Below are 11,883 nucleotides of genomic sequence, written 5' to 3' on the forward strand. Positions count from 1 at the left end.
TGGGCACCATGACACTAGGCTTCAGTGCGATCAGTGTTCCCTGGTGTAAACAATGCGGCCAAACAGCTGATCTGCAGTGGTGCCATGGTGAAAAAAAGTACTAAAACACTTTCTACTCTCATTTTCGTAAAGAGCGTAGTTTAAATTATACTTACAAGTTACTCAAGTTTGGATGAAAAAGGAAGCTAAAAGTTAGAAAAAGTAAGATGACGAGGCGGAGCTAGGGCAACAGGCAGCATGCACGTTGGTGCATGCGCACTTTTTTTCATATTATAGGTATCAATCTTATATAGCCTCAAATAGATACATTACCTCATCGCTATGCATCCTGCAAACTGCTGTTTAAAAAAGAAAAATAGTATTAAATATAACAAAACAAATGCACGCGCTCGCCAGATCAAGTTCTTTACGACACGAGACGGTGGAAACACTATGGCTTTTGTCCACAGTAGCCACCAGAATCAACACAAAACTAAAGTTCTTTGTTGTTTCTTTAAAGTGTTGAACTCTGTTTTTAATTTTTATTTTACAGTGGTGATCATGTGCATGAGCTCCGTCTTGATTGGTGGAGAGGATCAGAGAGAGCTCCTATTGGCTGCTCTGGACATGGGGATGGTTTCCGACGGTTACGTGTTTATTCCGTATGATGCCCTGCTGTACGCCATGCCGTACCAGGTAACCGATCACTTTTCCAAACAGATCGATCAATAACTTCAAAAAAACGGTTTCTGAATTTTTATTAAAATCGGTTGAAAATCTGATTTTTCTCTGAAACTGTAGTTCCACCTGTGACCTGAGGCAGCGCTGCTGCTGTTTAACAGAAAACTCTGTGTTAAAGACTGAATACTGATTCTAACTATAATTTATATACAAATATAAAGATGGTAAAATATAACAAGAATTTTGTTCCATATTTTACATTTAAAAAGTTTTAAAAAAATCTCTAAATCCTCATATTTATTACTGAAGCTCTTGTTACATTTTTGAGAGTGAATTTTTTTTAACCTCTTAAAGTGAAGTGAAACTGAAGTCCTCTTTCAGAATAAAGTTTATTAGAAACTGAATTTTCTCTCCTCTGTCCAATCAGGACACAGTGTTCCCTCAGCTGACCAATAGCACGCAGCTTCGTCACGCCTACAGCTCCGTTCTGACCGTTACCATGGCGTCCGACCAGAGTTTCTACAAAGCTTTTCGTCAGGCTCAAATCAACCGAGAGATCCGGTCTGCTGTAGCCGCTACTGAGGTAAATACACAACAAATACTACACAGCTACTACACAACACGTATACGACAACAATTACATAAACAGCAACAACAAATACACAACACAGGCTTAATTGAGCCGAGAGATCCGGTCTGATGTAGCCGCGACTGAGGTAAATACGCAACAGATACTACACAATAACTACACGTACACAACAAATACTACACTACTGCTACTACACATTATACAGAACAAATGCACAACAAAAAACACAATTTAACATTTAAAAATGAAATAAAATATAAAACTATCTGTTGACTTCAGAAGTAATAATATAGTATAGATCATGTACTGTATTAATGTATCTACAGGTGTCTCCGGTGTTTGGGACCATCTTTAACATGGTGTACTTCGTTGCTAAGGCGGTGGAGGAGCGTCGTCAGGCAGGGGGCGGGCACTGGGTGACGGGCAATCAGCTCGTCCAATCAGATGGAGGCTTTGATTTCCAGGGCTTCAATCAGGTCAGAAACATTTTTAATGTTTAACAAAGCAAATAAATTAAAAATATCTAAATGCTGGTTCACTGAATGGAAGTCAGCTGGGAGATAATAAAGGAACAAACAAATTTAAATAAAGTTTAAATCAAAACCTGAGTTCACTGGACTGAACTTAAAACCTGTAATCACAAAAACTTTAAGACCTAAAACAGACCAGAATCAGACGTAAGTTTAATTAATCACCAACAAAAGTTTAGTTACTTCTTATATAACCAGATTTTACAATAAATGTCAGCAGAGTGAGTCAAACACTGAACAGCTTTACCAGACAGAGACTTTAGGTATATATATACAGTGGTGTGCAAAAGTGTTTGCCTTCCTGATTTCTTATTTTTTTGCATGTTTGTCACACTTAAATGTTTCAGATCATCAAACAAATGTAAATATTAGTCAAAGATAACACAAGTAAACACAAAATGCAGTTTTTAAATGAAGGTTGTTATTATTAAGGGAAAACAAAATCCAAACCTACATGGCGCTGTGTGAAAAAGTGATTGCCCCCTAAACCTAATAACTGGTTGGGCCACCCTTAGCAGCAACAACTGCAATCGAGCGTTTGCGATAACTTGCAGTGAGTCTTTTACAGCGCTGTGGAGGAGTTTCGGCCCACTCATCTTTGCAGAATTGTTGCAATTCAGCCACGTTGGAGGGTTTTCGAGCATGAACTGCCTTTTTAAGGTCATGCCACAGCATCTCAATAGGATTCAGGTCAGGACTTTGACTAGGCCACTCCAAAGTCTGTCAGCCTCACTAGAATGCTGTATCAAATTCACATCTGAATCCAGGTTCTGCAATTATGCAACAGAAGTTGAATAAACATTCAAAAATATCTCCACTAGGCCACTCCAGAGTTTTCATTTTGTTCTTCTTCAGCCATTCAGAGACCCCACAACAACATCCAAAGAACTGCAGGCCTCACTTGCCTCATTTAAGGTCAGTATTCATGACTCCACCATAAGAAAGAGACAGGGCAAAAATGGCCTGCATGGCAGAGCTCCAAGACGAAAACCACTGCTGAGCAAAAACAACATTAAGGCTCGTCTCATTTTTGCCAGAAAACATCTTGATGATCCCCAAGACTTTTGGGAAAATACTCTGTGGACTGATGAGACAAAAGTTGAACTTTATGGAAGGTGTGTGTCCCGTTACATCTGGCGTAAAAGTAACACTGCATTTCAGAAAAAGAACATCATACCAACAGTAAAATATGGTGGTGCTAGTGTGATGGTCTGGGGCTCTTTTGCTGCTTCAGGACCTGGAAGACTTGCTGTGATGAATGGAACCATGAATTCTGCTGTCTACCAAAAACTCCTGAAGGAGAATGTCCGGCCATCTGTTCGTGACCTCAAGCTGAAGCGAACTTGGGTTCTGCAGCAGGACAATGATCCAAAACACACCAGCAAGTCCACCTCTGAATGGCTGAAGAAGAACAAAATGAAGACTTTGGAGTGGCCTAGTCAAAGTCCTGACCTGAATCCTATTGAGATGCTGTGGCATGACCTTAAAAAGGCAGTTCATGCTCGAAAACCCTCCAATGTGGCTGAATTGCAACAATTCTGCAAAGATGAGTGGGCCAAAACTCCTCCACAGCGCTGTAAAAGACTCATTGCTAGTTATCACAAACGCTTGATTGCAGTTGTTGCTGCTAAGGGTGGAGCAACCAGTTATTAGGTTTAGGGGGCGATCACTTTTTCACACAGGGCCATGTAGGTTTGGATTTTGTTTCCCTTAATAATAACAACCTTCATTTAAAAACTGCGTTTTGTGTTTACTTGTGTTATCTTGACATAACTAATATTTACATTTGTTTAATAAATAATAATAATAAAACTTTATTTATAGAGCACTTATCAAAACAAAGTACAAAGTGCTTCACAACAAGAAAAATAAAATAACACAGTGAATGACGAAATATAAAGAAATAAAACACATGAAATACAGAAAAGCAATAAAATAAACAGTAAAATAAATAGCCAGTTCACGTAAAATCAGGATATGCTTTCAGATAAAAATGTGTTTTGAGACGAGATTTAAACGAAGACACTGACTCAGACAATCTAATTTCTTCGGGCAAGTTGTTCCAGAGCCTCGGGCCCTGATAGCAAAAGCTCTGTCCCCTTAGTTTTCATCCTGGACTCAGGAACAGACAGGAGACCCCCTGCCCGAAGATCTCAAACTACGTGAAGGTTCATAAGGGATTACAAGGTCTAAAATATAATCTGGGGCCAGGCCATGAAGAGCCTTAAAAGTAATCAACAAGATCTTAAAATCAATCCTAAAACCAACAGGGAGCCAGTGTAAAGAGGCTAAAACAGGTGTTATGTGGTCATACTTCTTGGTCCTGGTTAACAGCCTAGCAGCTGAGTTTTGTACAGTCTGCAGTCGTGTCAGAGCTTTTTGATTAAGACAAGTGAACAGGCTGTTACAATAATCAAGGCGTGAGGAGATAAAAGCATGCACAACAGTTTCTGCATCACTAAGATTTAAAATAGATCGTATTTTTGCAATGTTTCTGAGGTGACAGAAGCATGATTGGACAAGCTTAGTGATATGTTGCTCAAAACATAAATTGCTATCAAACAGGACACCAAGATTTCGTGCAACAGGCTTGATATGTTGTGACAGGTTACCAGTGGATGGCAGTATTTGTTTAGTGATGTGTTGGGGCCCAATAACAAGGATTTCAGTTTTATTTGAGTTGAGCTGAAGAAAATTTATCGACATCCAATTTTTTATGTCAGACAGGCAGTCCTGCAGAGAACTCAGCATACTAAGGTCAGTGGGCTTGACAGGGAGGTACAACTGTGTGTCATCCGCATAACAGTGAAAAGAAATACCATGTCTGCGGATTACATCACCCAAGGGAAGCATGTATAAGGAGAACAATATTGGTCCCAGAATTGAACCTTGAGTCACACCATACTTGATATGGGAAAAGGATGACTTGAAGTTATTAATGCTAACACAGAATTTCCTATTGGACAGGTAAGATGCGAACCAGTCTAGTGCAGTTCCAGATATGCCCACCCAGTGCCTCAGTCTATCTAAAAGAATGCCATGATCAATTGTATCAAAGGCAGCACTTATGTCCAACAGCACAAGAATTGAACACATGCCTGCATCTGCATTCATTAAAAGGTCATTAGTGACTTTGAGAAGGGCTGTCTCAGTGCTGTGGTGTTGACGAAAGCCGGATTGGAACTTTTCAAAGGTATTATTGTTTTCCACAGCAGCAAGGAGCTGCATAGATACAAGTTTTTCGAGAATCTTCGAAATAAAAGGCAATTTGGATATTGGGCGGTAGTTATCCAGGAGGGTGGGATCAAGCCCAGGTTTTTTTAAGACTGGCTGGACACAAGCTGTTTTAAAGAAATCAGGGACGCAGCCAGTAGACAGCGAGCTGTTAAAAATAATTTGTAAAAGGGGCGCAATACAATCCATAACTTCTAATATAAACCTAGTTGGGATTTTGTCCAGAGGACTGGAGGATACTCTCATAAGAGACATCATCTCTGCGAGTTCGGGCAGAGTAACAGCAGAAAAATTGCTCAAAGAATCCCTGAGCGGGTGATCCACATCTAAAAAGGCAGGATTGGGGTGATATCAGATCTTATTAACTCCACCTTACCAGCAAAGTGCAATAGAAACTTTTCACAATCAGCATCACACTCAGCAGGGGCACAAGGAGAGTCTGGGTTAACTAACTGATCCACAGTCTTAAACAGGAATCTGGGGTTGTGCTGATGGGCAGAGATAAGTGCAGAGAAATGGCATGTTCTTGCATCCTTCACCATCCTATTATAAAGGCGTAATAACTCTTTCATGGCCACAAAGTGGACCTGGAGACGTGATTTCTTCCATCTGCGTTCTGCTCTTCTGCAATTCTTTTACAGCTTCGAATACTGTCATTTAACCATGGCTGTTTTCTAGTCTTTGAGTTTTGTCTATTTTTAAGAGGAGCTATGAGATCTAAGGTTGAAGAACACTGGTAGTTAAAATAATCAACCAAATCGTTGGTGTTGGAGGAATCGGGAAACACACTGCCCAGAGGATTGAACCGTGTACAGAATTTTAAGGCACTATGCTCATTAAGGACGCGTGTGTACTTAGAGCGGGATAAGACAGAACTGGCAGCCTCTAATTCACAATTGAAAACAATGCATAGGTGATCAGATACAAACATGTCCCTGGTTTCCACAAATGGGGTTTTCAGGCCCAAAGTAAAGACTAGGTCTAAGGTGTGGCCACGGGAATGAGTTTGGCCAGACACATGTTGTTGAAAGTTAAAAGAGTTAGTGATATTTAAAAAATCAGCAGCAAGGGCATTAGAGGAGTCATCAACGTGAATATTAAAGTCACCACAAAGAACAATTCTATCATAATTTAACACAAGACTGGATAAAAACTCAGGGAGTTCCAACAAGAAGGAGCCAGCTGGTTTAGGGGGGCGATATATAATAGCAAATATGACTGGGAGGGGGCCGCCAAGTTTAAACATGAGCACTTCAAAGGAGGAAAAATCATTGCAAGCTATGAGGTCACACTTAAAATGTTTCCTATAGACAGTAACAAGGCCCCCACCTTGACCACAGACCCTAGGGCAACTAAAGCAGTCATAATCAGGAGGGCACAATTCAGCCAGCTGACTGTGATCACCAGGACGTAACCAGGATTCAGTTAAAAACATAAAGTCTAACTCAGTGGAAGAGATAAAGTCATTTAAAATAAACGTTTTGTTAGAGAGGGATCTTACATTCAGGAGAGCCATCTTAAAAGGTCTGTGCTGGTTCAGATTTGATGTTGAGACTGGAGGTCGGGTTCTGGCCCGGATCTTCATTAAGTTATTATTGTCGCTGTGTCGGTTGTGTCTGTTTCGCACTAAGGACCTGTCCGAAAGCCAGCTGAGGTGGCTAGGGCATCTGATCCGGATGCCTCCTGGACGCCTCCCTCGGGAGGTGTTCTGGGCATGTCCCACCGGGAGGCGGCCCCGGGGAAGACCCAGGACACGCTGGAGGGACTATGTCTCTCGGCTGGCCTGGGAACGCCTCGGGATCCCCCCGGAGGAGCTGGAGGAAGTGTCTGGGGCGAAGGAAGTCTGGGAGTCCCTGCTTAGACTGCTGCCCCCGCGACCCGGCCCCGGATAAGCGGAAGAAGATGGATGGATGGATGGATGGATGGATGGATGGACCTGTCCGAAATTACCACAGGAATGTTAAAGGTGGCACTAGAGGCAGCCGGGCTCCAGATAGCAGCACTATGATCAGTCCACAAGGGGGAGGTAGTGACAGCAGAGGGTGCATGGCAGGTTATTGTGGGCAGAGTAGAGGAAGAAGAAGAGCGAGGGGAAACAGGTGATGTAAATAGTCAACTACGTGAGGAGGAGGACAGCACAGCATGCTGCAGGTTAGCCGCTAGCATGCGACTTCCTGACTTGTTTGGGTGAAGACCGTCTCGTGCAAACAAGGAAGAACGATCCCAGAATAAGTTAAAGTTGTGAATAAAACCAACGTCATGGGTGCTGCAGACTGACTGGAGCCAGGTGTGAAGGCTGAGGATCCTGCTAAAACGGCCAATTCCCCGACCCAGTGTAGAAATTGGACCCGAAATGAAAGCATGTTTTCCGGTGCTGTTGAGCAGGTCAAAGAGGCGGATGAAGTCTGCTTTCGTCAGCTCCGACTGCTGACGGGCGGTGTCATTGGTGCCGACATGGACTATGATTTTCGTGATAGTCATCGGGAGTGCAGCCAGAAGTCCGGGGAGCTTTTCGAGGATGTCGGGGGTCGTTGCTCCGGGAAAGCAGCGTGTGAGCGTATTAGCGAAGCGGATATTCCTCACTATGGAGTCTCCAACGATCAGCGTGGTTGGGGGGATGAGAGGAGGCAGAGTCGATGATCGTGGAGCCCGCCGAGTCCCATCAGCCGTCCCTGGGATAGTCGTGGCCGGGGACTGCTGCGGCGAGGGGGCGGCGTCCTTCTTAGCAGAGGTGTTCGCTGCCGTCTCAGGACGAATTGGACCCCCAGAGCTTCTCCTGATCACGGCCTCTTTCAGTAACTTGCGGCGAGAGGAGGAGGAAGACTTGGCTGCTGGAAGATGGGGGCGTCCCTCCAGTGGAGGAAAGTCCTGCGTGTCCAGGATGTCAAACCTGTTGGCCAGCGGGAGGTCCCGATGTGAAGGTGGAGGAGTTGGGTGCTTTGCACCATGTCTGTCCTTACAGGCTACGGTCCAGTGCTCCGGTTGGCGTGGAGTCGAACTCACGGAGCCTTCTCACCACCCCCGCCGGCGAGTGACCGTGCATCCACTGGGGCTCGCACGGGTAGAAATGGCCATGGCTTTGTGCTTCGCACCCATGAGGAGCCACGGGTCATCAGGCTTAGCTGAAACGTCTTCATGCCCCGGGGCGCCAGTGATGATGGAGCCGAGCCACGGAAGAGTGGGATCATTGTCCAGTGCTGGAGTGGAGCAGTCCGGGGAGTGAGATGGGATGGTCGCAGTCTGGCTTGCGCAGCCAGAGGAGCTGAGGACCGCCAGGTGTTTTGCCTGGGCCGAGGCGACGGTGGAGAACTCCAGGATGAGCTGGTCTTTTTCTCTGAGCTCGGCTTCCAGACAGGCGATACTTTTCCTCAGCTTTGAGACGGTAAGCTGACAAGATCCACACTCAGCCATCATTTAGTCCGTGAGAGTGCTTCAGAGCCTAAAGTCCACAGTAAAGTCCATAAAAGTGCTACAAGCTTAAAATCCTTGGTAAAAGCGACCGGCTAGCCTAGCCGCCGGGCTAAAAACAAACCTAGCTAAGCTAGCAGCAGTGGAGGCAGTCCGGTAAACCACGTGGAGTTGCAGCCAGCTTAAAATCACTTAAGATCCACACGTCCGATGACTGAAAACTTTTTCCAAGTTAGAACATATAGGTAAAGCGGTGGCCAGGAAAGCAGTGTGGCCTAGAAAACCTGGCTTAAAAACTCGATAAAATATCAATTTATGATGGTTTAAGACGAAGTTTCTAGCGACGCTTCTGCCGGGTGCACAAAAACGCTAATGATCTGAAACATTTAAGTGTGCAAAAAAAAAAAGAAATCAGGAAGGGGGCAAACACTTTTTCATACCACTGTAGATATGTTTAATATATTTAATATTTAAACAATTTTTTTACTGTTGTCACTTTTAGTTTTTTGTTTTATTTATTAGCACAAAGAAAGTGATAAAAACAACGTGAAAACAAACACATTGAGGTAAAAAAAAAAGTCCCTCTATGATTTACAATTCATCCTAATACTGTGGATATTTCTTTAACATAATGAGATCAAAAGCAAAGAAGAAAACAAAACTAATTAATCGTAATAATAATCATAAATGAGACAAACAAACACACACATACTGAGCACATATGCACAGGTATTTTTTCATATTAGACTTCAATCCTGATAATGATTGATAGCTACATGAAATGATGAAGATGCCTCTAACTGCTGTACTGCCCTCTTTGTCTTTTTCTGGGTTTAAGATAAATTGGCTAAAGTCTGCTATTCTGCCACTAAACAACTCTGTTAAAGATGAATCTTTCTGAGATTTACTTAAAAGTTAAAAGTTTTATATAATTGGGCTGGACTGATATTTCAGTTGTAGAAATGAACAGTCTTCCTTGGAAACATTTTTACAGCTCAGCTGTACCTGTCTCACCACCCTCAGACTCCAGAAAAGCTGTCGGAAAAAAAAACTCGAATTAAGTGCAGCAGCTTTCAGAGAGACGAGGAATCAGGTCTGCGAGTTTCAAACTAAGTTTTATTTTTGGTCCTTTACATCCTTCAACCCATCAAACGTGCCGCTTGGTGCACCACTGAGGAGAATATAGTTCAAATGTGGTGTAGTCAAATACTCCTGTCATTAAGGCTGAATTTGGTGCAATTGTGTCCAATTTATGTTCAGTTTGGTCTTTTTTATTTTAGTTACATCATCAGTCACATGATGAACCAGCAAGATGATGAGGACGAGGAGGATGAGGATGTCAGCTCCAGTTTCAGCACCTCCTCTCTTCTTCTTTGTTCTCAGGTGTTGTATGGAGGTAAAGAGGGGCGTGGCCAGCAGGCCAGGTACGTGGTGTTGGACAGCGATGGCGACCGACTCGTGCCGACACACTCGCTCGCTCCGACACACACCGACGGGACAGTCGGAGGTCTGAGGCCGCTGAGCCGCTCCTTCATCTTCCCCGGAGGAAAACCCCCCACCGCCAGCTTCTGTTGGTTCAGTCCAGAGGAGGCCTGCAGCGGGGGTGTGTTCACTGACCTACAGGGAGGGTGGGAACTTTGTCTAACGTAGGTTCTGTCAGCTGTTTCTGTGATGAGGTGTTCAGGTGCTGCTGGGAAAGTTCAGGATGTCCATGTTGAATAAAGGTCTGAGCTCTGCTGAGCGCCCCCGACTTTATATCATGATAATGTGAGTGTGGTTTAGTTTTGTTGATCCCTGGACTTTAGTGTCAGCAGGAAGAGAAACAACTGAATGTTTTTATTTTCATCTGATGTTGAATTATTTTACTTTTTGTGTTTATCTGCAGGTTTGGATGCGGTGACGATGTTCCTTGTCTTCCTGTTGCTCTGCGCTCTAATTGGAGCTTTGTTCTTCTGGATCAGGTGAAAATACACACACACACACACACACACACACGGGGGTGTAAAGGGTCACGGAGGACGAGACGCTCGTACATCCTGCGACTGCACATGCGTGCGTACGTGTGCCTCTTCACGGTCAGCCCAAAGGAAAGTAACTGGCCAGCATTTGGTTTTTATGGGTGGACCCTGAGGATCAAAGTCATTTTTTTCGGACTTTTTAATGAAACAACTTTTTGGTAGGTTTATATGTTAAAGACTATTGAAAGGAAATGTTTTACTGTAGCCTGTATTTTAATGATGATACTTAAAATTCTGTTCATTTGATTAATTAATTGTGACCCGATTGCCTATTGGGCTATTTATAAGAATGGCAAAGTATGCTAAAGTCGTGTCGTCTAACCCCACTGACCTTACAGTTCATACACAAACAGTCCCAGGCCTCAGTCAGATATTAGTGCAAAACAAAGTCACTGAAACAGCGACATCGTGACAGTTGCATCAGCACCATGGACACATCAACAAGCACCCTCTGACCCAGGAAGAGATCTGCCCCGGTGGGGCACCTGATAGATCTTGTGGGAAGGACTGGAGTAATAAATAATAATAATAATAAAACTTTATTTATAGAGCACTTATCAAAACAAAGTACAAAGTGCTTCACAACAAGAGAAATAAAATACCACAGTGAATGACGAAATATAAAGAAATAAAATACACAAAAGCAATAACATAAACAGTAAAATAAACAGCCAGTTCAGGTAAAATCAGGATATGCTTTCAGATAAAAATGTGTTTTGAGAAGAGACTTAAACGAAGACACTGACTCAGACAACCTAATGTCTTCAGGCAAGTTGTTCCAGAGCCTCGGGGCCCTGATAGCAAAAGCTCTGTCCCCCTTAGTTTCCATCCTGGACTCAGGAACAGACAGGAGACCCCTGCCTGAAGATCTCAGACTACGTGAAGGTTCATAAGGGATTACAAGGTCTACAATATACAGTAGTCTGGAGCCAGGCCATGAAGAGCCTTAAAAGTAATCAACAAGATCTTAAAATCAATCCTGAAACAAACAGGGAGCCGATGTAAAGAGGCTGAAACAGGTGTGATGTGGTCGCACCTGGTCCTGGTTTACAGCCGAGCAGCTGAGTTCTGTACAGTCTGCAGTTGTTTCAGAGTTTTTAGATTAAGACAAGTGAACAGGCTGTTACAGTAATCAAGGCGTGAGGAGATAAAAGCATATACAACAGTTTCTGCATCACTAAGATTTAAAATAGATCGGATTTTTGCAATATTTCTGAGGTGATAAAAACATGATTGGACAAGCTTAGTGATATGTTGCTCAAAACATAAATTGCTATCAAACAGGACATCAAGATTTCTTGCAACAGGCTTGATATGTTGTGACAGGTTACCAGTAGATGGCAGTATTTGTTTAGTGATGTGTTTGGGCCCAATAACAAGGATTTCAGTTTTATCAAGTTATTACATTATTTACATTATTAAAATGTATCAGCATCCAGTGTTT

The 11,883-nt window shown here is 43.2% G+C and overlaps 1 protein-coding gene across 2 annotated transcripts in view; it reads left to right on the top strand.

The window, feature by feature from the left end:
* The window catches only part of LOC122870596 (retinal guanylyl cyclase 2-like), a 49,185-nt gene that overhangs the window by 22,503 nt on the left and 14,799 nt on the right, over positions 1 to 11,883 (top strand). For both annotated transcript variants that reach the window (XM_044184905.1, XM_044184906.1), the window contains 5 exons: positions 533 to 675; positions 1,088 to 1,243; positions 1,576 to 1,725; positions 9,805 to 10,024; positions 10,307 to 10,382. In XM_044184905.1, coding sequence (XP_044040840.1) covers positions 533 to 675; positions 1,088 to 1,243; positions 1,576 to 1,725; positions 9,805 to 10,024; positions 10,307 to 10,382 — 745 coding nt within the window. The remainder of the gene's footprint in view (positions 1 to 532; positions 676 to 1,087; positions 1,244 to 1,575; positions 1,726 to 9,804; positions 10,025 to 10,306; positions 10,383 to 11,883) is intronic.

This window comes from Siniperca chuatsi, linkage group LG22 (genome assembly GCF_020085105.1).
Source record: "Siniperca chuatsi isolate FFG_IHB_CAS linkage group LG22, ASM2008510v1, whole genome shotgun sequence".
NCBI lineage: Eukaryota > Metazoa > Chordata > Actinopteri > Centrarchiformes > Sinipercidae > Siniperca > Siniperca chuatsi.